Source organism: Montipora foliosa, chromosome 2 (genome assembly GCF_036669935.1).
Source record: "Montipora foliosa isolate CH-2021 chromosome 2, ASM3666993v2, whole genome shotgun sequence".
Classification (NCBI taxonomy): Eukaryota; Metazoa; Cnidaria; class Anthozoa; order Scleractinia; family Acroporidae; genus Montipora; species Montipora foliosa.
The window spans coordinates 19,866,743-19,889,401 of NC_090870.1; the positions used below are offsets into that span (position 1 = coordinate 19,866,743).

At 40.0% G+C, this 22,659-nt stretch overlaps 1 protein-coding gene, 18 non-coding genes and 1 pseudogene across 20 annotated transcripts in view; all 20 read right to left on the bottom strand.

Moving 5' to 3' along the window:
* The window catches only part of LOC137992633 (serine/threonine-protein kinase ULK3-like), a 65,036-nt gene extending 50,938 nt beyond the window's left edge, over window positions 1-14,098 (bottom strand). Inside the window, exons 1-4 of one of the 2 annotated variants that reach the window (XR_011121725.1) lie at window positions 14,081-14,098; window positions 9,827-9,967; window positions 9,566-9,686; window positions 3,432-3,536 (exon numbers count right to left, since the gene is read on the bottom strand). Coding sequence is in view for 1 of the 2 variants with exons in the window: in XM_068838080.1 (XP_068694181.1) it covers window positions 3,432-3,536; window positions 9,566-9,659 (199 nt within the window). In the remaining variant the exon portion in view is untranslated. Of the gene's footprint in view, window positions 1-3,431; window positions 3,537-9,565; window positions 9,687-9,826; window positions 9,968-14,080 lie in introns of those variants that run through there. The other variant, XM_068838080.1, reaches the window with a different exon arrangement.
* Window positions 14,099-15,824: 1,726 nt separating this feature from the next.
* Window positions 15,825-15,943, bottom strand: LOC137993872 (5S ribosomal RNA). Its single transcript, XR_011122017.1, has one exon. It is a non-coding gene; the product is annotated as a 5S ribosomal RNA (ribosomal RNA).
* Window positions 15,944-16,194: 251 nt separating this feature from the next.
* Window positions 16,195-16,313, bottom strand: LOC137993873 (5S ribosomal RNA). The gene has a single exon (XR_011122018.1). It is a non-coding gene; the product is annotated as a 5S ribosomal RNA (ribosomal RNA).
* Window positions 16,314-16,564: 251 nt separating this feature from the next.
* LOC137993874 (5S ribosomal RNA) lies at window positions 16,565-16,683 on the bottom strand. The gene has a single exon (XR_011122019.1). It is a non-coding gene; the product is annotated as a 5S ribosomal RNA (ribosomal RNA).
* Window positions 16,684-16,934: 251 nt separating this feature from the next.
* Window positions 16,935-17,053, bottom strand: LOC137993875 (5S ribosomal RNA). Its single transcript, XR_011122020.1, has one exon. It is a non-coding gene; the product is annotated as a 5S ribosomal RNA (ribosomal RNA).
* A 251-nt stretch (window positions 17,054-17,304) lies between these two features.
* Window positions 17,305-17,423, bottom strand: LOC137993876 (5S ribosomal RNA). The gene has a single exon (XR_011122021.1). It is a non-coding gene; the product is annotated as a 5S ribosomal RNA (ribosomal RNA).
* A 251-nt stretch (window positions 17,424-17,674) lies between these two features.
* LOC137993878 (5S ribosomal RNA) lies at window positions 17,675-17,793 on the bottom strand. Its single transcript, XR_011122023.1, has one exon. It is a non-coding gene; the product is annotated as a 5S ribosomal RNA (ribosomal RNA).
* Window positions 17,794-18,044: 251 nt separating this feature from the next.
* On the bottom strand, window positions 18,045-18,163 carry LOC137993879 (5S ribosomal RNA). The gene has a single exon (XR_011122024.1). It is a non-coding gene; the product is annotated as a 5S ribosomal RNA (ribosomal RNA).
* Window positions 18,164-18,414: 251 nt separating this feature from the next.
* Window positions 18,415-18,533, bottom strand: LOC137993880 (5S ribosomal RNA). The gene has a single exon (XR_011122025.1). It is a non-coding gene; the product is annotated as a 5S ribosomal RNA (ribosomal RNA).
* Window positions 18,534-18,784: 251 nt separating this feature from the next.
* Window positions 18,785-18,903, bottom strand: LOC137993881 (5S ribosomal RNA). Its single transcript, XR_011122026.1, has one exon. It is a non-coding gene; the product is annotated as a 5S ribosomal RNA (ribosomal RNA).
* Window positions 18,904-19,153: 250 nt separating this feature from the next.
* LOC137993883 (5S ribosomal RNA) lies at window positions 19,154-19,272 on the bottom strand. The gene has a single exon (XR_011122027.1). It is a non-coding gene; the product is annotated as a 5S ribosomal RNA (ribosomal RNA).
* A 251-nt stretch (window positions 19,273-19,523) lies between these two features.
* LOC137993921 (5S ribosomal RNA) lies at window positions 19,524-19,642 on the bottom strand. The gene has a single exon (XR_011122064.1). It is a non-coding gene; the product is annotated as a 5S ribosomal RNA (ribosomal RNA).
* Window positions 19,643-19,893: 251 nt separating this feature from the next.
* Window positions 19,894-20,012, bottom strand: LOC137993885 (5S ribosomal RNA). The gene has a single exon (XR_011122029.1). It is a non-coding gene; the product is annotated as a 5S ribosomal RNA (ribosomal RNA).
* Window positions 20,013-20,262: 250 nt separating this feature from the next.
* Window positions 20,263-20,381, bottom strand: LOC137993765 (5S ribosomal RNA). Its single transcript, XR_011121917.1, has one exon. It is a non-coding gene; the product is annotated as a 5S ribosomal RNA (ribosomal RNA).
* A 250-nt stretch (window positions 20,382-20,631) lies between these two features.
* LOC137993886 (5S ribosomal RNA) lies at window positions 20,632-20,750 on the bottom strand. The gene has a single exon (XR_011122030.1). It is a non-coding gene; the product is annotated as a 5S ribosomal RNA (ribosomal RNA).
* Window positions 20,751-21,001: 251 nt separating this feature from the next.
* On the bottom strand, window positions 21,002-21,119 carry LOC137993906 (5S ribosomal RNA). Its single transcript, XR_011122050.1, has one exon. It is a non-coding gene; the product is annotated as a 5S ribosomal RNA (ribosomal RNA).
* A 251-nt stretch (window positions 21,120-21,370) lies between these two features.
* On the bottom strand, window positions 21,371-21,489 carry LOC137993884 (5S ribosomal RNA). Its single transcript, XR_011122028.1, has one exon. It is a non-coding gene; the product is annotated as a 5S ribosomal RNA (ribosomal RNA).
* A 251-nt stretch (window positions 21,490-21,740) lies between these two features.
* Window positions 21,741-21,858, bottom strand: LOC137993927 (5S ribosomal RNA; annotated as a pseudogene).
* Window positions 21,859-22,109: 251 nt separating this feature from the next.
* On the bottom strand, window positions 22,110-22,228 carry LOC137993979 (5S ribosomal RNA). Its single transcript, XR_011122091.1, has one exon. It is a non-coding gene; the product is annotated as a 5S ribosomal RNA (ribosomal RNA).
* A 252-nt stretch (window positions 22,229-22,480) lies between these two features.
* On the bottom strand, window positions 22,481-22,599 carry LOC137993992 (5S ribosomal RNA). Its single transcript, XR_011122103.1, has one exon. It is a non-coding gene; the product is annotated as a 5S ribosomal RNA (ribosomal RNA).
* Between the last annotated feature and the right edge of the window lie 60 nt (window positions 22,600-22,659).

Consider the following 22,659-nt stretch of genomic DNA (forward strand, 5'->3'; position numbering starts at 1 on the left):
AGCTTTAATATGAATGATGCGGATATGAATTTCCACCAGTGGGTCACAAATTCTCCAGCATTGAACGCCATCATTGAAGATGGGAATTGATTCTCAGAAGGATCAGGCAGGTCTGTTGAGCATGATATGGAACCCTAAGGACGACACACTGCAATTCCCAAAAAAGGCTGTTGTGGTTCCTCCTCATGTGAAGTTTACCAAGCGAAAAGTCCTGAGTTCTGCAGCTTTGTCAACATTATTTTGATCCCACTGGCTTCATCTCTCCAGTACTTGCTCCAGCCAAGACAAGTCATTCATTTCATCCTTGTGGGATAAGGGATTTGAGTACTGACCTCCAGCTTGGCTAGTAAGAGGTACTATTATGTACAGTATAATGATCATAATGTCTCATGAATATGAAAAGCTGTTTATAATCTTAGCTATCACGCATGCCATAATAATACTTTGAAAAAGTTAAGTAAACCCCCAGCTGGATTGAAGGGTTGTTTCTACTGCTGAGCCTACCAATGAAAAGGCAAGATTTTTACATTGTGGTACACTGTAAGCGAAGAGGAAACTTGTAGACATCACTGTTTTGTTCTGCCCAATCAACAGTGAGAAGACAGTGAGGAATGGACTACTTTTTTCAAGTGATTTCAGGGCATCTCATATGCTTTGAGGAAGCCAAAGCGTAATTATGAAGGTGTCCATATTCAACATGGCGAGAAGCTAGACAAAGATGCAAATCTTCTGCACTGGTTGACACTTTGAATGTCAAATGAAAAACATAGGACTGATCAGTCATGAAAAGCACTTCTCAAAGAAGATCTGACCACCAGCCACTATAGCCTGCGCTGTACAGCTGTAAGACCATCAGTTACAATGAAAAGAGCCTCATGGATTGTATGGTATTGAGGCAAATAATACAATGTACATGCAATACAGTGTATGTGCTTGTACATGTCACACATTTATACAAACTGTAGTTTGGATTTTTGATTAACCTGGGTGTGACCAATTAGACATCATCATTGTGTTTGTTATTTTTTCTCCTTTTATCAACATTGACAGAGGAAAAAAAATTGTTTTCCACATCCTTGAGGACACCAAGCTTCCCAGCTATCTTTCTTAGAGAATTTCAATACTGGTAAACCTATAATTTTTTATGTGTTTTTGCATGTCATCCAACATGCCTTACTTGTCTTAATACAATGTACAAGCTGACTACATCTATCATCAACAAAGAACTCGAAAGTCATGAATTAAAGCATCAGTTAATGCAGATTGACCAACGAGGAAGTGAGCAAGTGAACATTGTACTTAATTTCCTAGCAGGTTATAATAAACAGCTTGACTTGGATAAAATAGGACAAAAACAATCTAATTAGACAATGCCAGAAATGGGTAATCTCACAAAACTGCAGGATTGTGAAAGCAGTCTATTCATTCAACTGACTTTCCACACATTAGAGATACTGTCCATCTTAAGTCAAGAACATTGCTTTGAATTAAATAAATTCCGCATATTCTTTGTAAAATTTGAACTACTGAAAGTTTAGGAGAAACAAAATAATAATAATAATAATAATAATAATAATAATAATAATAACATCAAGATCAAGGCTGCTATGAAACTATAATAATCCTGACCCATCAATGTCAGCAGTAAGAATGTTTGAAGAGAAGTCTGTGAGGACAGGGCGACAATCAATGATCAAGGATGCAAGAAAATATGCTGAAGAGTTAGGTGTCCAACTCCAGCTGGTTTACCAGGAACCCAAGTGTATCAGCAAGGATGGCAAAGAGGTAGACGGGAAGAAAGTGAAGGATTGTCTATCTAGTGCTCAGCAGAAGGAACCAAGAGCAACTGTGAAGGGAGAAAGATGGCAGGATAAGAGGATGAGGGAAAGATGGGAAGACGCGAACCTAAATCAGAAGGCCTACTTCTCCTGGCTCCACCTTTGGAAGATGGAACCAACTCAATGTCGTTGGCTTACATGTACAAGAATTGTACCAGCAGCTACTATCATCAAAGTATTCTAGACTGGGACTGCCTTGAGCGGAGATGAATGTTACATCGCGTGTGTGGCAAGCTACAGAGAGCGTTTCACACATTCTACCTGGGGGTGGCCTTTTCACTCCGTCAAAATACTTGTCGCTGCACAACAATGCTGATAAGATTCTGTTCTTTGAAGTGATCAGATTGCTGGACCTTTTTTCGTCAATGGGGCCTTCATACTTAAAAGCCAAACCAAAGCCAATGTATAAGAATAAGAGGGCAGTTGCTTACTGCCAGGACATTCCTCTTTATGCACACAGCATGCATGTGAAGGCAAACAGAGTCGATGCAACCATTGTGGACAAGCAGAGCAAGACAGTGCCACTGATAGAGATGAGCTGCCACTGGGTTGAGAATAGAGAAGAAAAGGCTGCTGAGAAGACATCTAAGTACAAGGCAACTGCGTTGGGAACTGCAGCAGAGATACCCAGAGCATCATGTGGCACAGTACAACATCATTATGGATGTTCTCGGAGGCCACTCGAGAGAAGTTAGTAAGGCACCAAAGCAACTAGTTGGAGAAAAAACTCTACAAAGTCAGTCATCACTAGTACACGTACGCTGAATATTGCACACTCGTTTAAGATGTTGAAGTAACCCAATCAAAAGAGGGCATTTATGTTTTTTTAAACCATATACATGTACATGTATATTTATTACTTATATGTAAAGATATATATTTTCATATAGTTTTTAATTGTTTATACAAATAGGTTAGAATTAGTAATTTTAGCATTATTACCTGTACATCTATGTATATTTTTAATCTATGAATTGATTGGCTAGGGTTCACCGCCCAGTCAAGGTTTATTGGTCAGGGCCTCCAGAAGCTTGTATGTATTGTATGTTTATAAGCTTGTATACTGCCATAATAATAATAATAATAATACAGTAATAATAATAATACTAATAATAATAATGATAATAATGACAATAACGATAATAATAATAATAAAATTAAAATGAAATTATTATAATTATAATAAAAGAGTTTCAGCACAAAAAAAAGTGATGGACATGTACAGTGTACAAGTTTACCAGACAGTGAATATCATCATTTACACGTACAAGCATTAATTAAATAATGTTTATGATCAACAATAACTATTATAATTACTATTAACGTTTTTTCTGCAGCCTTTTTATCATCACTTCCCTTCTCTGTACTCTGATTGTGATCATACATATACATGTAGCTTTTATGAGGATTCTCCCAGCTACAGTGTACATGTACATTGTATGGAAAGACCACAGTTTTGCCCTGTGTGTTAATAAGACTAATCCATTGTCTTGAAATGGATATCTTAAGGATAGAGTCTGATTGGAAGGATGTTTGGGGAGGTCAGAGTTGCACCAAAATTCTGATACTGAAAGCAAGTAAATAAAAGATTACCTGCAAGCTTTAGAACAGGATTTTGCTTTGCTGATAGCAATAAATTCTGTGGTTTAAGATCCATATGAGCAATCTCATTTGCATGCAAAAAGTGAAGGGCCAGAGCTGAAAAAAAAAAATGCAATTATAACAAAGCAACAAAACTTAACTCAAATCCATTTGTTTATGTAATTCACTAATCTTTTTCACTTTCCTTAACCCTTTCAGCCCCGATAGTGCCAAATGGCACTTATAGATTTTACTCTGTCTAACGCCAGACGATTTTACTCGTCAATGGGGAACCCCTCGGGGCTTAAAGGGTTAAAGGGGTAAAAACACTAAAAGACATCTTTGCATCAACGAAGACCAAACATATTGCTGTAGTTTTGTTAACAATAATAATAGTCAATTGAAGTGCACTGAAGCTATTCTTTGTTGTTTGCGGCCAAGGATGGAGAGGATGGAAATGGACTGAAACTTGAAAAAAATGGCCAGTTTTTTCAAGTTTGGCGACGACAAACAAAGTAAAAACGTCACCAAAAATTAAATACGAATAGCTCTTTGTGGCAAAAATACACTTCATATCTTCTCAGGGGGTTGTCAGGAATGTTGTGCGTGTGAGCTAAACAGCGGTTTATCAATTTATTCAATTCAATTTATTTAATCAAAACAGATACAAAAAGGTACAGTCTGTCTCCGCCCACAAATAGCAAAGGCTAATCGCGGTGGGCGGAGCTATTACTTTAGATTAATTGTAATTGAGTTTCGACCTAAAAACATCAAATTTAGCATGACAGTGCCCAGAACAAAGTGACTGACTGATCAGGGATTTGCCTGAACAAGTAGTTCAATGCTAATTTAATTAGCTTCATTTCCTTATTAATTTTTCACTGAAAAATGACAGACTTCTGCTTCAACAATGAACCTTGTAAACAGTGCTCACAATTGAAAAAAAGATTGTCCCTGTTTCAAACCCCAGGCAACTAAGCCTGTAAATTTGGTTGGCCTGATAAATGCTTGGTTGCACATTAGCAAACCCCTTACGATTATATACATGTCATGATGAGAAGTAATCACATGGCATTGGAGCCTCCATAGTTCTAAGTAGGCGCCCGTGGATTTTTGTAGAAGTCTAGGTTTAATTAAGGTGATTCCCTTGAAAATGACGCACTATCCAGATTATTTTCACACTTACTTACATGTACTTGTTTGTCTGGTCTATAATCTTTAAGTAACGTGATTTGAAATTGCTCAATCTTGCAAACAAACGTAAGCAAATTGGACCGCCACAGTCAGCACCTTGCACTCAGTGTCGGGCTCCGAATGCAGTTTCATGTCATTTATATGTAAATACTACAACTTCTACTATCCAACTTTTTTTCTCCTTAAAATATGTTTTCCATGTAGCTATGCATTACGAGTAAATATACCATTAAAAATGGGGGGTCACTATGCTCGTTTCTTTGCAACACTATATAATGCATGGCAAAGGGGCAATTTCGGCTTCAAAATGATCATTTTCCACGAAAGGACTGGGGTGAGTTCCAAAACAACACCTTAACCGACAAGAGTTATCATGATTGCTTTTAAAAGCTCTTGAACAGCAAAAGCAGCCTTTATTGCCTCTCTTCAGATGGCCGGGGTGAAAGGCCGCCATCTCCGAAGTCGCAATGCTATGCACAGTGTGAGATGCGCGGTGCAAAACAAGGGAATCACCGTAAGTCTTCACATTATTTTAAAAATCCATTGCCTGCATGTGCCTCTTGTATTTTTAGTCCTACCCGACAATTTTTTGTGAAAGCCACAGAAATTCAAAACATAACGTTTACCATTTCTCCATTGTTAACTTCACACTACATGTACATGTACTATTGGAAATTGGCGACAAAAAACCAGCAGTGTTAGGGTTAGTGAGTGCAGTGTTGCTAATGTAATCCATTTTGTTTTGTTTTGGCTGGGTTGTCCACTGTTTTTTCTTCAGCAAACAGGCTTTTCATTTGACCAAAACTGGTCGCTTGGTAAACTTTCTGATCATCTGGATTGACCGGACAACCGCTAATTTCGAGCTCTGTACTTGTGTAGTAAAGCAGTGCCTTCATAATTATAGGCTGACATACTTTGCATGTGCCCAACAATCTCTGTCCTCAAACCAAACAAAGTTAAATCATTAAAGATGAGGAAGAACACTGGATCAGCATGGCAGACAACATGGAGCAAGAAAGCTGTATCTATCAACTGGTACTGGTTGCTCTTCCTGCAAAGCATCTCTTAGGCATCATTTACATGAACACGGTTTCTTAACGACACGGTTTCATGACTTCGAAACCATGTCAAAATCAATGCTGTTTGCCAGAAAATCCAAGTTGTGATGGTATAAGCGAGCGCTGCACTACGTGCTAAATTCACTATTTCAAATTGAACAATGCCAATTTCGCGCCAAAATAGTAACAATATTCAAATCGACGTGGTTTCACTGTTTACACGATAAATGAAACCAGATCATTTTCAAAACGCTCCACTTTTGGCAGCGGTTTCAAATTGACGCGGTTTTGGCAACAGTCTCGATCGGTGTCATGTAAAGAGAAGGTGTAACCACATCGAAAATGATGCAGTTACAAATGAAACCGCAGAGACGTAGAATGTAGAAACTGGTTATTTCGGTTATTCTTTATCCTAGGCCAATCTAAACAACCATTGTATTAGTTGCGAATGCCTCCACTGACTTCAGAAATCCACAACAATTTACTTGAGTTGTTTATTTCGCTTCCTTTGGATTGAAATTTTTTCCCTAACAAAAACTGTGACCTTTCACGCGAAAAAGTTCACTAATAATTATTGTTATGAATGGTTCATTGGTCGCTGTCACATTCTAACAGTGCTAGAAACGTATTGCATTCCACAGAAGAACACCACCTACACGTATGAACGATATACCTTCAGAATGACAACCCAGGAAGAAGATGAAGGGCCCAATAGTGCGCTTTTGGAGTGCTTTGTAAGGATTTCTTGATCAGAGATTAGATTGTGGTTGGAACCAACGTTCCCAAGCTACAAGAGCTTCAGACTGAAAAGGGTACAGACCAAAAAAAGAGTTTGTCATGTAATTTTACCCAACAAAATTTAATAATTTATTTGTTATTGCACATCACGGGAAAATGCTAAATATAGAGACCCAGTTCCTGGAGGGGGGCCTGGAAACTAGACATTAAATTTTCAAAGGCCTTTTCTCAAAAACTAGCTGTACGATAAGGGTTAAAATTTTGAGAATTAGTCAACATTTTTTTAAAAAGATTTTTTTTAGTTATTATCAAAATAGATGAAAATCGATGTTTTTTTCCCTTTGCCATTAATTTTCTGAAAGGTGGGGCTAGGTGTCTGGGGGTCGAGTTGTTTCTGACATTCCAGGCAAAAGATAAAAACATATCAGGTGCATCTGGTCTGGCGCAATGAAGAAGCAGTGCTCGCCTAGAGTTGCACTTTGCTATCATCCTTATGGGGAATAACAATCAAACCTTTTCCGTTCACGTACAAGTGAAAAGTATGAAGCCATCACTTCGACTCAGTGCCCACACTACTTGGATCACTTACAGTATATTGACATCAAATGGTCAAATTCCTCCAATATCCAAATCTCTCAAATTCATTTTCTGTGACGAACGTTGTTTTCATCTTTACGTCAGTTGTAGAATTCAGTGCAGGCTGAACTACGGGTAGATGAATCAGATTAAACTCAAGGAATATCTTTTAATCACACGCTCTCCAGTCTACCATTCTAATTTTATTCTTTGTGTCAACAATCTGAAATATCTTTCATCATGTAAGTTACATGAAACATCCCACAAATACTATGAGATGAGAAGGTTGATTATATGTCACTGGTTCAGAGATGTACATCCAGAGTGCGTCATTGTGTCATGGGACACACTCATTTTATTTTTGGATGCACAGAATATGGAAAAAAGGGTCCAACTGGATGCAGAAAAAAAATCGAATGTTTATGAAAATTACAAACGCAAGGAAAAACATGCGATCAGCATATTTCACAAGGAAATTGAACATTCACATTTCTCACAACTCAGAAATGATCGAATTCCTTAAATTTCAAGGTAAGCTGTTATTTTCGGATTTTTGTATAATGTACATGTAGTCCAATGATTTCATTTTGTCAATGATTATGTCCAGCTTGAGGAGTTGATGTACCAGTCAAATTAATGCTTCAACATCCCTTCCCCCACCTCCCCCGGGCATATTAAGAACCAATTTATATTACAGTATCTTCCAATATATGTACCATGTGTATGAAATTGTATTTACAATATAAATGATAATTCAATGCAATACCAACATCGCCGGAATATACGCTTTATAGTTGTTTGTTTTGCAAATTATGCAACGTTTTCGGAGTTAGTGTTAAAAATAAAGTGCTGAACATGAAACTTGAATGTATTCAGTCACTTGATTCTTAACATTGGCCATGACGAAGTCACGGCCGCAGAGGCCGACGATGAACTGTGTATCGATCGCCTATATTTGTTTACTCTTTTCATCCTAAATTACACCTCAAGTGTTTAAAATAAATGATGCTCTTTTTTTGTTATGGAACACTGAGATTCAGATCTGTGTTTTTTTAGCTGTGGAGATCTAGATCATTTATCACCTGGAGTTAACAGTTCCTACAGCGTACGGATTCCTGGAGGCATTTTCAGATGTGATCGATGGAGCTTTGACAGCCCTACATTTTGATCGATGAATCAACGGGCATAACAGTTTCAAAGACATTGATCATTTTATTCTAAGTACATATTCGAGGGGAGGGATAATACTTTATTTTTGTGCAATTTAGAAATCTGAAAGGGTACTGCAACAGCAATTAAGAGACAATAGATTGAATATTAATTCTTGAATATTAATTCTTGAATATTAATTAGCTGGGCCCCCCAAAATTTTGCAATGGACCCTCACATTTTTCAAAAAGGGGTCCAGAGGACCCCCAAATTTGAAAACCTGGATACATCTCTGCTGGTTATCCTAAGTCATCTGCTATTTAATGAAGTAATAATAATAATTCCTAGTAACACATCCACCAGCTGAGGAAGTTTAACCCACCATGCATGCCTGCATCATCACAACCAATGGTAGAAACACCAAGGGACTCAGGATACCAGTGACATGAAAACAACCTTCTCATTGAGTAGGTAGTGGACACCTCAGTTCTTCCTTTGAATTCTTAAGTACATGTACTTCCTTGCAGAAGCTGAAACAGCAACTACAGGTGTAGGAGCAGTCACCCACTTTAACATGACACACAGATTCTGTCTAGATTGTTTGTTTTGGAATAAGCTGTAATAATAATAATAATAATAATATTATTATTATTATTATTATTATTATTACCGGTATTATTATTATTATTATTCTTATTAGTAGTAGTAGTATTATTAATAAAAACAATAATAATAATAATAATAATATCAATAACAATAATAATATTAATGCTGACATTTAATTAACACATTACCCGCAGGTAATCGCCCAGAAATTACGGTGGCTATTGTTGATTTCAAACTTCGCTTTATTTATCCCCGTACTTGACCTCACATTTTTTTCCCATGAAAACCATTGAGAGTTTGGGGTGCGGCCTATACGCGGGTAAATACGGTATTTTACTTAAGATCTTAATAATAATAATAATATTTTTATTATTATTATTATTATTATTATTAGTAGTAGTAGTAGTAGTAGTAGTAGTATTAATAAAAACAATAATAATAATAATAATAATATCAATAACAATAATAATATTAATGCTGATATTTAATTAACACATTACCCTCAGGTAATCGCCCAGAAATTACGGTAGCTATTGTTGATTTCAAACTTCGCTTTATTTATCCCGGTACTTGACCTCACATTTTTTTCCCATGAAAACCATTGAGAGTTTGGGGTGCGGCCTATACGCGGGTAAATACGGTATTTAACTTAAGATCTGTAAGCTCTTTATTCATTATACATGAATGGCAAATATTCTAACAGTTTAAGGCTATGAATCAAGTAGTTTGTAACGTACATTGTAACAAGCAATAAACATTTAAAAGAACATGTCCAGCTTTAACACCCATGCAGCTATGAATCAGATTAGATTACCAGGAACATACCCAATTGTCGCAAAAACCATCTAGCAGTTTCTTCAGGCAGCACTCTTCTGCTGCGAATAAACCTTGATAAATCCCCTCCACTGCAGTACTCCATGATTAGGAAAATATATTCATCATTCCACTGTGTAAAAAGCAAGTATAGAATTGTTGAGGTTTCTCAACTCTCATAAAAATAAAAGCAGTTGCCAAATTGAGTAAAGATACCAAACCATGGAATCAATATGATAAAAGATACATGTAATCTACTTTAATAACACTTACTTCGAAGTCTTTCAATTTGACAATATGCTCATGATCCAATTTCTTAAGCAATTCAATCTCAGTGAGTAGATTCTCTGTAGCTGTCTTGCTCAAAGAACTTTTTTGAATGCATTTAATAGCCACTACATCTCGAGTGTTACCCTGCAAAAATGCTGTATATCAAAATTCTGTCTCGGAATTTATAGTACAAATGGCCCATTACCTACTGTGTTATGGACTGCTGGTAATAACCATGGTATTATGGCTGACAAGAAATCACCCTCCCCAATATTTAACAAAATTAATATTAGTTCATCTCTGTTTTAATATAATTAAATAGGTCATTATTTTAAAAATACACATGTATGCATTTTCTTTAAAACAATTATTAATTTGGTCATCTGTAAAAACCACTTATAATCACCTCAAGTGTAACCAATCAGTGCAGAGAATTTTTATTAGTCACCTAGTACGTAATTATACTAACTAGCAATCTAAAATTTTTGACCTCAGATATTGCTTTTCCAGCTTTCAGATTGACTCACACAATCTCGGTTATCAAGTCTGGTCATATACCGAATGCCTTGTTATAGTCAATGAGGAGCGTAGTGCCTCATTGGCTACTTACAAATGTACCATCTCACATCCAACACACGCTTGTGGAATAATAATTTTATTGTTCATAATTATCTGCTGCATTTCCAAAGCAAGGGACTCATGAAGATGTCTGGTATTGTTTCCCAGGTCAACCACAGTCAAGTACATGTACAGGTGTACATACAGTTAACTGAAAGCAATATTAGTGGTTATAATGCATAATTATACAACACTTGTGAAACTAGAAAGGAAATGTGCCATTTATCAAGTTAAAAGGTTTGAAAGCTACACTGTACAATTTGATTGTAAAAAAGGAAAAGGAATGCAAACTACAGAATTACAAGTGTACAGTAACTCAAATTCCACCTTACAATGTACATTGTAACTCAAGGGTAGAATATCCACCTCCAAATGTCTTATTGCAGTCAGTCAGTCTTATTGCAGTCAGTATATCCACAAAAGCTAAAGGAGTCATGAATGTGCTTGGAAGAACTATCTTTTAGTTTATATCTTAGGGACCATTCAATATGAATTCCCTGTTCCCCCAACCAAGGAAATGCACGGATATTTATACAGGGAAAGCAAATAATTATGTCACAATCAATTATTTGTCTTGGCAAAGAGGTTCTTGGATGAGATACTTGTATATTTCTACAGTATCCAAAATGGGGAATTTCTTTGCAGGAGAACTGGAACCTTGAACTGTGTCATGAACAGCCGGAGACGCCTCATCCGGGCTCCTTGATTTCAAATTTTTTTAAAGTTTTCAAAATTTATTGAAAACCCCTGAATGCGGATGATGGAAGGGATTTTTAAATAATGCTTAACAAACCACTCAAGGGATACGGAAAGCTGATTAACAATGAAGGGGACTCTCTGTAGGCCAACAGGAAGGGCTTCGTCAGTACAGTGTAGTAGTGGTCTTTCCAGGCCATTCCCAGGAGCTCCCTCAGGGGTAAAAAAAAAAGTAAAGTCTCTGCTTACGAGCAAGAAGGCTCATCAGGGGTGACTGGGGATTATTCTGAAGGCAGACTGGATGTCTGTTTTAGGCACGGAACAGCCCGGACTGTGTTCGAGAGCCGAGAAAACGGCATTGGTACGTACATGTACAGTGTATGTATGGGTAAAGTATTCAATGGTTATAAAGGCTTTTACAGTGTAAGCTTTCGGAGGACTCCTTAGTATAGGATACATGTAGGTGAAAAAACAGTATGCCATTTTCAACTGTTGCTCTTTGGAACAGAACCACGGGGGTGAATCTGAAAGTTTTCAAAGGGGGAGGGGGGGGGGGGGGTGTTGGAAGGGCCCAGCAATGAGACCAAGCTAGACCTCGTCGAGGAGGTTGGCCTCTATGATTTGAGGTTGACGGTTCACAGAGGGAAGGTTAGGGGTGTATCTTGAGATAAAGGGGGCCCTTACAGCCCACCCTGAAGTCATTGGACGAGGCTCCAAAAGGGTAAGGAAAAACAATTTTCTGGTAGGGTTGGTATTTAACAATGAAAGGAGTTTGGGCCTTTTGGGACTGCAAGAAACTAGTGGTTTGTCAATTTTTATCACTTTTTTGGCCTCTACTTTTTGAAAAGAAGTCGTGGTGGTGGTAGGGTGGGGGAAAGAGTGCTTTCCATTACAGGTATTACAGCAGTGAACGAATGGGCATGGGTCTTTGCTGCACTGGATACCCCGGTTGAAGGTGTACATGTAGCACACTCCTCGTGAAAAAGGGAGAGGGAGAGAGGGAGCAGCGGGTAAGTGTTCATTACAAAAAGTAGAGGGTCTTGCTCTCCCCGGAAGGCGTAATTATACACTGTAGGAAGGCCATGCCAAACCTGAAACTTACTTGGGGCTGATCGAATAATCTCTTGATAGGAGAAAATCTCTACCACCCTTTGGAGAAAAAAAATGAGAAGGACAGTGCAAACACAAAAAGTGACAGTGTTTGCGATCGAGCCAACCCAAACTGTTTGCGACTGTTTGCGACGTTTTTACCTGTATATCGAAAGAGGTCACCAACTTGTTTAAAAATTGAATCAAAATAATTCTAATTTATTTCAAATTTTAAAAAAAGGAAGAGATAATGTGGAGCGACTTACATGTATCTCGTTTACTACGAATGGTGAATCTCACATAAAGAGAAATAATTTGCTCGCGAGCACTGTGGCCGCTGAATATTAATTGAAAACCATTCAAGCATAAAACGCACGGATTGCTGTTTGAAACTATTAAAAAGAAAATCTTATAAGAGGGCAAGTCTGTCCTTTCGAATTCCCTTTATACATGTATCTGATTTAACATATTATTTTCCCCCATTCCGCTGCCTTTGTGCTTCATGCGCACAAAATTCCAATCGCATTATAGCTCTAATCAAAGGAACAGCCTTTCCACAGACTTCCAAATGAGCAGTTTAGTTTTATGTACGGTTTATTTCTTACTTTACTTTATTCCGTGTTTTCCACACTCCAGTGCATTTGTGAGTTGCAAAGTATTGGCAATGGTTCTGTGAGAATTGGCCTCGAGGTCACAAAAACTTTGCCTTCATGAGAAAAATACGGGAAGATGTACACTGCAGCATATTTACGCCACTGTTGCAAGGATGGATGTGAGGATATAATTTTACTAAAAGTGCAAGTTGTGTTTGCAAATGTGGAATTTTTTTCGTGATAGTTTATGCAAATGAATGAAACTGCAACTGACAAGACTGGCTAGTGCAAATTTAGCTTTGGCTGGTGAAAGCAGACCTGATATTACAACAAGTTGCAAAATTATTGTTGAGACACTCCAGTTAAAAAACACCTTTTCTACATTGTAGCTTCCAATACCCACCCTAAAGCTTTCCCACTTCCCCTCCCCTCCTCCCCCTTTCAATGTGGACTGTTTAAGTTTTTAACATTTTTTTGTCTTGCTAGCAACACTGATAAGGGGAGGAGGGGGATGCAGGTGTGAGAGATCATAGGTAAATTAATAACTCCCCAAGGTTTCTCTACTATTTTTGCAACTTGTTGTCTGATTGATTGCAAAATATTTGCCAGTCCAGATTTGAATCCTATAGGGAATATTTTCAACGTAGAAAAGCAGGAACTAAAGAAACAATCACAGTTTCTTTAGACTCTACCCCCTTCATTCATTTAAAGTTCTAAACAATCGTTAGATATTGTATAAGCTCTGAAACATTTCAGAAGTTTGCACGCGAAGTGCAAAGCACATCGTACCAAACACGAAAGGATATTAATAAATTATTATTGACATAGTTACAGTGGCATCGATTTTCAAGTGTCAGACTTATCATCGCTAGCAGAAGACTCCATACTACTTTGTAAATACTAAAGCAAGCAAAGTATTTTCCACTGCAAATCTGATGCTCCGAAAGTTACACATGGCATGTATTATGTAACACAATACCATTTATTGTGTTCCTACGTGACATCAATTGGGATGGTGGCATTACAGTTGAAAATCGTATCTTCTACGAAACAGCACAATTCAACTAGTGCATGTACCTTCTATGCTACTCAATCCAATACACGTACATGTACATTACTGGATGAGTCATAATAAAGTTCACACAGTTAGAAATCCTGTACATATCGTCTATTCCATTAACCAAAGGTGTACCATTATAGATCGTTTCATGTAAATGCCATGTGTAGCAGGTTTTTTTGATACTCAGTCTTTGTTTCATACCTAGTCCGCAGTCCGTGTTTTATACACGTACATGTACCTGGTCCGCGTTTTATACCCAGTCCGTACTCCGTGTTTCATACTCAGTCTGTGTTTTAAACCCGGTTCGCAGTCCAGGTCTGCAGTCCACATTGTATACTGACCCGTCTGGAAATAATTATGGCAACCTGTCCGGAATTTAAGGGCAACAAATTTGATGTACACTGTAGTCTTTCCCCAATTGCAAAGATTAACCAAAGAGCTTCAAGCTCAGTACATGTAGATGTACATGTAGATGTACAGTGTAGAAGTAGAGGCAGTGAAACTTCACACCCTACTTTTGTACCGGCAGAGGAAGCTACAATCGTTGTGGATAAAGTACTGTACAGCTGTAAGCTTGTTAGTGCTGTTTTGAGGTAAGATATTACAGTTTTGCAAAAATAGTTTTGCAGAAATAGGGCAACTACTGTAACTGTACATTGTAACACGTTGCTGCTTTACAGCTGTAATACTGGGACAAGAAGAAAATTAACGCAAACAGATGCCACATTCCCAGCACAATTGTTTTTCCACAACTAGTGTTTAACAGGCCTCTGATATCACGTGATGGTGCAATTTCGCACAATTGACCTCAAATCGCATCGGATCGTACAATTCACAAAAAATCGCATAATTCTTAATTTAAGGGGGGGCGAATGGTTCATCAAAAACTCTGGGTCTCGCAAAAATGTCTCGGGCTCGCAAAGAAAAACGCTGGTCTCGCCGTCTCGCAAAGTCTCGCATTTACCATTCGCCACCCCTAATTTACAAATGTAAGAATGCACAACATTCATAACATAAAACATAAATCAATAAGTTTCTTACGAATTCCTGCATAAATACGCCATTTTTAAGACGATTTACCTAGTTGAAAAAAGGCTTAAAAACCTTTGTCACTTTGTCACAGGTCTTCAATTTCGTAAACATCCAAGGTTCAAGGCATTATACAACACAAACACGCCCTTTGTTCAAGCTAATTTTGTTGTACAATACAATTATGAGATCAGATCAGGGTGAGACGAAAATGAAAAGATGAGGTTGCCCTTCGGGCAAGCTGTTACTTGTAGTTACTAGCCCGAAGGTCTGAGGAGGTAGCCCGAAATTAAATTGTTTATAAAATATATTTCGGTCGCTTTTGTAAGCAGAAAAAGTCATGACGTTATTTACGGACGCGGTGCAAAACGTTGTCACGCTACGATAATTTGGCCTCATAACATTATCATTTTCTCTCAGGAGCTTTCTGCTACACACTTTTTGGTATAAAAGCTCAATTTATCATCAGAAAAGGGGAACCAACGGTGCTTGCCGGATGGGCAAGCGACGATAAGAAAACGCTAGCCCGACAAGTCATTCTACTAGCCCCGGGCTATCGGACAGCACTTTCGTCGCGCCCTGCAGATGTGAGTTTGACAGACTGACATATGGTATAAATTAACCTTCATGTACATGTACAGTACTGTGGGGTTTTAAAATAATACAAGAAATCATTTTTTACGATTTAATTATAATAAGTTTATCTCCCTGCCTAATTATTGATTGAATAATTGTACATGTATTATTGTGAAGCAGGATCAAAGAATGTTCAATTAATAGGCCATCAACCAGTTACATTGTGACGACAACTTTAACATTTGTCGCGCGCGAAAATTCAGTGCTCATGCAATGTGGACAAGCACGTAAAAACCAACTCATGAAACAACCATAAACAACAAGCAATCAATAAAGTAGAAGCCTACAACACGAGGAATTCCCAAGCGGTCACCCAGCGAAGTACTACTCTCGCCCTACAGGATTTGACTGCGGGGATCGGACGGGACCCGGTTTTTCGCCTGTGGTATGGTCGTAGACGGAAGAATACAAGCTCTAGTTGTATGTGTGATTTGTTTTCGTCTAGCCAAGCGAGAAAGCGAGTGAAAATCCCCCTTGCCTTCCCTTCAGACTGCAAAGAATGTTCAATTAATAGGCCATCAACCAGGTACATTGTGACGACAACTTTAACATTTGTCGCGCGCGAAAATTCAGTGCTCATGCAATGTGGACAAGCAAGAAAATAACAACTCATGAATCAACAGAACACTAAAAGACAACAATAAAGTAGAAGCCTACAACACGAGGAATTCCCAAGCGGTCACCCAGCGAAGTACTACTCTCGCCCTACAGGATTTGACTGCGGGGATCGGACGGGACCCGGTTTTTCGCCTGTGGTATGGTCGTAGACGGAAGAATACAAGCTCTAGTTGTATGTGTGATTTGTTTTCGTCTAGCCAAGCGAGAAAGCGAGTGAAAATCCCCCTTGCCTTCCCTTCAGACTGCAAAGAATGTTCAATTAATAGGCCATCAACCAGTTACATTGTGACGACAACTTTAACATTTGTCGCGCGCGAAAATTCAGTGCTCATGCAATGTGGACAAGCAAGAAAATAACAACTCATGAATCAACCATAAACTAAAAGCAATCAATAAAGTAGAAGCCTACAACACGAGGAATTCCCAAGCGGTCACCCAGCGAAGTACTACTCTCGCCCTACAGGATTTGACTGCGGGGATCGGACGGGACCCGGTTTTTCGCCTGTGGTATGGTCGTAGACGGAAGAATACAAGCTCTAGTTGTATGTGTGATTTGTTTTCGTCTAGCCAAGCGAGAAAGCGAGTGAAAATCCCCCTTGCCTTCCCTTCAGACTGCAAAGAATGTTCAATTAATAGGCCATCAACCAGTTACATTGTGACGACAACTTTAACATTTGTCGCGCGCGAAAATTCAGTGCTCATGCAATGTGGACAAGCAAGAAAATAACAACTCATGAATCAACCATAAACTAAAAGCAATCAATAAAGTAGAAGCCTACAACACGAGGAATTCCCAAGCGGTCACCCAGCGAAGTACTACTCTCGCCCTACAGGATTTGACTGCGGGGATCGGACGGGACCCGGTTTTTCGCCTGTGGTATGGTCGTAGACGGAAGAATACAAGCTCTAGTTGTATGTGTGATTTGTTTTCGTCTAGCCAAGCGAGAAAGCGAGTGAAAATCCCCCTTGCCTTCCCTTCAGACTGCAAAGAATGTTCAATTAATAGGCCATCAACCAGTTACATTGTGACGACAACTTTAACATTTGTCGCGCGCGAAAATTCAGTGCTCATGCAATGTGGACAAGCAAGAAAATAACAACTCATGAATCAACCATAAACTAAAAGCAATCAATAAAGTAGAAGCCTACAACACGAGGAATTCCCAAGCGGTCACCCAGCGAAGTACTACTCTCGCCCTACAGGATTTGACTGCGGGGATCGGACGGGACCCGGTTTTTCGCCTGTGGTATGGTCGTAGACGGAAGAATACAAGCTCTAGTTGTATGTGTGATTTGTTTTCGTCTAGCCAAGCGAGAAAGCGAGTGAAAATCCCCCTTGCCTTCCCTTCAGACTGCAAAGAATGTTCAATTAATAGGCCATCAACCAGTTACATTGTGACGACAACTTTAACATTTGTCGCGCGCGAAAATTCAGTGCTCATGCAATGTGGACAAGCAAGAAAATAACAACTCATGAATGTTACTTATACTAAAAGCAATCAATAAAGTAGAAGCCTACAACACGAGGAATTCCCAAGCGGTCACCCAGCGAAGTACTACTCTCGCCCTACAGGATTTGACTGCGGGGATCGGACGGGACCCGGTTTTTCGCCTGTGGTATGGTCGTAGACGGAAGAATACAAGCTCTAGTGGTTATTGTGATTTGTATAAGTCTAGCCAAGCGAGAAAGCGAGTGAAAATCCCCCTTGCCTTCCCTTCAGACTGCAAAGAATGTTCAATTAATAGGCCATCAACCAGTTACATTGTGACGACAACTTTAACATTTGTCGCGCGCGAAAATTCAGTGCTCATGCAATGTGGACAAGCAAGAAAATAACAACTCATGAATCAACCATAAACTAAAAGCAATCAATAAAGTAGAAGCCTACAACACGAGGAATTCCCAAGCGGTCACCCAGCGAAGTACTACTCTCGCCCTACAGGATTTGACTGCGGGGATCGGACGGGACCCGGTTTTTCGCCTGTGGTATGGTCGTAGACGGAAGAATACAAGCTCTAGTTGTATGTGTGATTTGTTTTCGTCTAGCCAAGCGAGAAAGCGAGTGAAAATCCCCCTTGCCTTCCCTTCAGACTGCAAAGAATGTTCAATTAAGATGACATCAACCAGTTACATTGTGACGACAACTTTAACATTTGTCGCGCGCGAAAATTCAGTGCTCATGCAATGTGGACAAGCAAGAAAATAACAACTCATGAATCAACCATAAACTAAAAGCAATCAATAAAGTAGAAGCCTACAACACGAGGAATTCCCAAGCGGTCACCCAGCGAAGTACTACTCTCGCCCTACAGGATTTGACTGCGGGGATCGGACGGGACCCGGTTTTTCGCCTGTGGTATGGTCGTAGACGGAAGAATACAAGCTCTAGTTGTATGTGTGATTTGTTTTCGTCTAGCCAAGCGAGAAAGCGAGTGAAAATCCCCCTTGCCTTCCCTTCAGACTGCAAAGAATGTTCAATTAATAGGCCATCAACCAGTTACATTGTGACGACAACTTTAACATTTGTCGCGCGCGAAAATTCAGTGCTCATGCAATGTGGACAAGCAAGAAAATAACAACTCATGAATCAACCATAAACTAAAAGCAATCAATAAAGTAGAAGCCTACAACACGAGGAATTCCCAAGCGGTCACCCAGCGAAGTACTACTCTCGCCCTACAGGATTTGACTGCGGGGATCGGACGGGACCCGGTTTTTCGCCTGTGGTATGGTCGTAGACGGAAGAATACAAGCTCTAGTTGTATGTGTGATTTGTTTTCGTCTAGCCAAGCGAGAAAGCGAGTGAAAATCCCCTTGCCTTCCCTTCAGACTGCAAAGAATGTTCAATTAATAGGCCATCAACCAGTTACATTGTGACGACAACTTTAACATTTGTCGCGCGCGAAAATTCAGTGCTCATGCAATGTGGACAAGCAAGAAAATAACAACTCATGAATCAACCATAAACTAAAAGCAATCAATAAAGTAGAAGCCTACAACACGAGGAATTCCCAAGCGGTCACCCAGCGAAGTACTACTCTCGCCCTACAGGATTTGACTGCGGGGATCGGACGGGACCCGGTTTTTCGCCTGTGGTATGGTCGTAGACGGAAGAATACAAGCTCTAGTTGTATGTGTGATTTGTTTTCGTCTAGCCAAGCGAGAAAGCGAGTGAAAATCTCCCTTGCCTTCCCTTCAGACTGCAAAGAATGTTCAATTAATAGGCCATCAACCAGTTACATTGTGACGACAACTTTAACATTTGTCGCGCGCGAAAATTCAGTGCTCATGCAATGTGGACAAGCAAGAAAATAACAACTCATGAATCAACCATAAACTAAAAGCAATCAATAAAGTAGAAGCCTACAACACGAGGAATTCCCAAGCGGTCACCCAGCGAAGTACTACTCTCGCCCTACAGGATTTGACTGCGGGGATTGGACGGGACCCGGTTTTTCGCCCGTGGTATGGTCGTAGACGGAAGAATACAAGCTCTAGTTGTATGTGTGATTTGTTTTCGTCTAGCCAAGCGAGAAAGCGAGTGAAAATCCCCCTTGCCTTCCCTTCAGACTGCAAAGAATGTTCAATTAATAGGCCATCAACCAGTTACATTGTGACGACAACTTTAACATTTGTCGCGCGCGAAAATTCAGTGCTCATGCAATGTGGACAAGCAAGAAAATAACAACTCATGAATCAACCATAAACTAAAAGCAATCAATAAAGTAGAAGCCTACAACACGAGGAATTCCCAAGCGGTCACCCAGCGAAGTACTACTCTCGCCCTACAGGATTTGACTGCGGGGATCGGACGGGACCCGGTTTTTCGCCTGTGGTATGGTCGTAGACGGAAGAATACAAGCTCTAGTTGTATGTGTGATTTGTTTTCGTCTAGCCAAGCGAGAAAGCGAGTGAAATCCCCCTTGCCTTCCCTTCAGACTGCAAAGAATGTTCAATTAATAGGCCATCAACCAGTTACATTGTGACGACAACTTTAACATTTGTCGCGCGCGAAAATTCAGTGCTCATGCAATGTGGACAAGCAAGAAAATAACAACTCATGAATCAACCATAAACTAAAAGCAATCAATAAAGTAGAAGCCTACAACACGAGGAATTCCCAAGCGGTCACCCAGCGAAGTACTACTCTCGCCCTACAGGATTTGACTGCGGGGATCGGACGGGACCCGGTTTTTTGCCTGTGGTATGGTCGTAGACGGAAGAATACAAGCTCTAGTTGTATGTGTGATTTGTTTTCGTCTAGCCAAGCGAGAAAGCGAGTGAAAATCCCCCTTGCCTTCCCTTCAGACTGCAAAGAATGTTCAATTAATAGGCCATCAACCAGTTACATTGTGACGACAACTTTAACATTTGTCGCGCGCGAAAATTCAGTGCTCATGCAATGTGGACAAGCAAGAAAATAACAACTCATGAATCAACCACATCTAAAAGCAATCAATAAAGTAGAAGCCTACAACACGAGGAATTCCCAAGCGGTCACCCAGCGAAGTACTACTCTCGCCCTACAGGATTTGACTGCGGGGATCGGACGGGACCCGGTTTTTCGCCTGTGGTATGGTCGTAGACGGAAGAATACAAGCTCTAGTTGTATGTGTGATTTGTTTTCGTCTAGCCAAGCGAGAAAGCGAGTGAAAATCCCCCTTGCCTTCCCTTCAGACTGCAAAGAATGTTCAATTAATAGGCCATCAACCAGTTACATTGTGACGACAACTTTAACATTTGTCGCGCGCGAAAATTCAGTGCTCATGCAATGTGGACAAGCAAGAAAATAACAACTCATGAATCAACCATAAACTAAAAGCAATCAATAAAGTAGAAGCCTACAACACGAGGAATTCCCAAGCGGTCACCCAGCGAAGTACTACTCTCGCCCTACAGGATTTGACTGCGGGGATCGGACGGGACCCGGTTTTTGCCTGTGGTATGGTCGTAGACGGAAGAATACAAGCTCTAGTTGTATGTGTGATTTGTTTTCGTCTAGCCAAGCGAGAAAGCGAGTGAAAATCCCCCTTGCCTTCCCTTCAGACTGCAAAGAATGTTCAATTAATAGGCCATCAACCAGTTACATTGTGACGACAACTTTAACATTTGTCGCGCGCGAAAATTCAGTGCTCATGCAATGTGGACAAGCAAGAAAATAACAACTCATGAATCAACCATAAACTAAAAGCAATCAATAAAGTAGAAGCCTACAACACGAGGAATTCCCAAGCGGTCACCCAGCGAAGTACTACTCTCGCCCTACAGGATTTGACTGCGGGGATCGGACGGGACCCGGTTTTTTGCCTGTGGTATGGTCGTAGACGGAAGAATACAAGCTCTAGTTGTATGTGTGATTTGTTTTCGTCTAGCCAAGCGAGAAAGCGAGTGAAAATCCCCCTTGCCTTCCCTTCAGACTGCAAAGAATGTTCAATTAATAGGCCATCAACCAGTTACATTGTGACGACAACTTTAACATTTGTCGCGCGCGAAAATTCAGTGCTCATGCAATGTGGACAAGCAAGAAAATAACAACTCATGAATCAACCATAAACTAAAAGCAATCAATAAAGTAGAAGCCTACAACACGAGGAATTCCCAAGCGGTCACCCAGCGAAGTACTACTCTCGCCCTACAGGATTTGAATGCGGGATCGGACGGGACCCGGTTTTTCGCCTATGGTATGGTCGTAGACGGAAGAATACAAGCTCTAGTTGTATGTGTGATTTGTTTTCGTCTAGCCAAGCGAGAAAGCGAGTGAAAACCCCCCTTGCCTTCCCTTCAGACTGCAAAGAATGTTCAATTAATAGGCCATCAACCAGTTACATTGTGACGACAACTTTAACATTTGTCGCGCGCGAAAATTCAGTGCTCATGCAATGTGGACAAGCAAGAAAATAACAACTCATGAATCAACCATAAACTAAAAGCAATCAATAAAGTAGAAGCCTACAACACGAGGAATTCCCAAGCGGTCACCCAGCGAAGTACTACTCTCGCCCTACAGGATTTGACTGCGGGGATCGGACGGGACCCGGTTTTTTGCCTGTGGTATGGTCGTAGACGGAAGAATACAAGCTCTAGTTGTATGTGTGATTTGTTTTCGTCTAGCCAAGCGAGGAAAGCGAGTGAAAACCCCCCTTGCCTTCCCTTCAGACTGCAAAGAATGTTCAATTAATAGGCCATCAACCAGTTACATTGTGACGACAACTTTAACATTTGTCGCGCGCGAAAATTCAGTGCTCATGCAATGTGGACAAGCAAGAAAATAACAACTCATGAATCAACCATAAACTAAAAGCAATCAATAAAGTAGAAGCCTACAACACGAGGAATTCCCAAGCGGTCACCCAGCGAAGTACTACTCTCGCCCTACAGGATTTGACTGCGGGGATCGGACGGGACCCGGTTTTTTGCCTGTGGTATGGTCGTAGACGGAAGAATACAAGCTCTAGTTGTATGTGTGATTTGTTTTCGTCTAGCCAAGCGAGAAAGC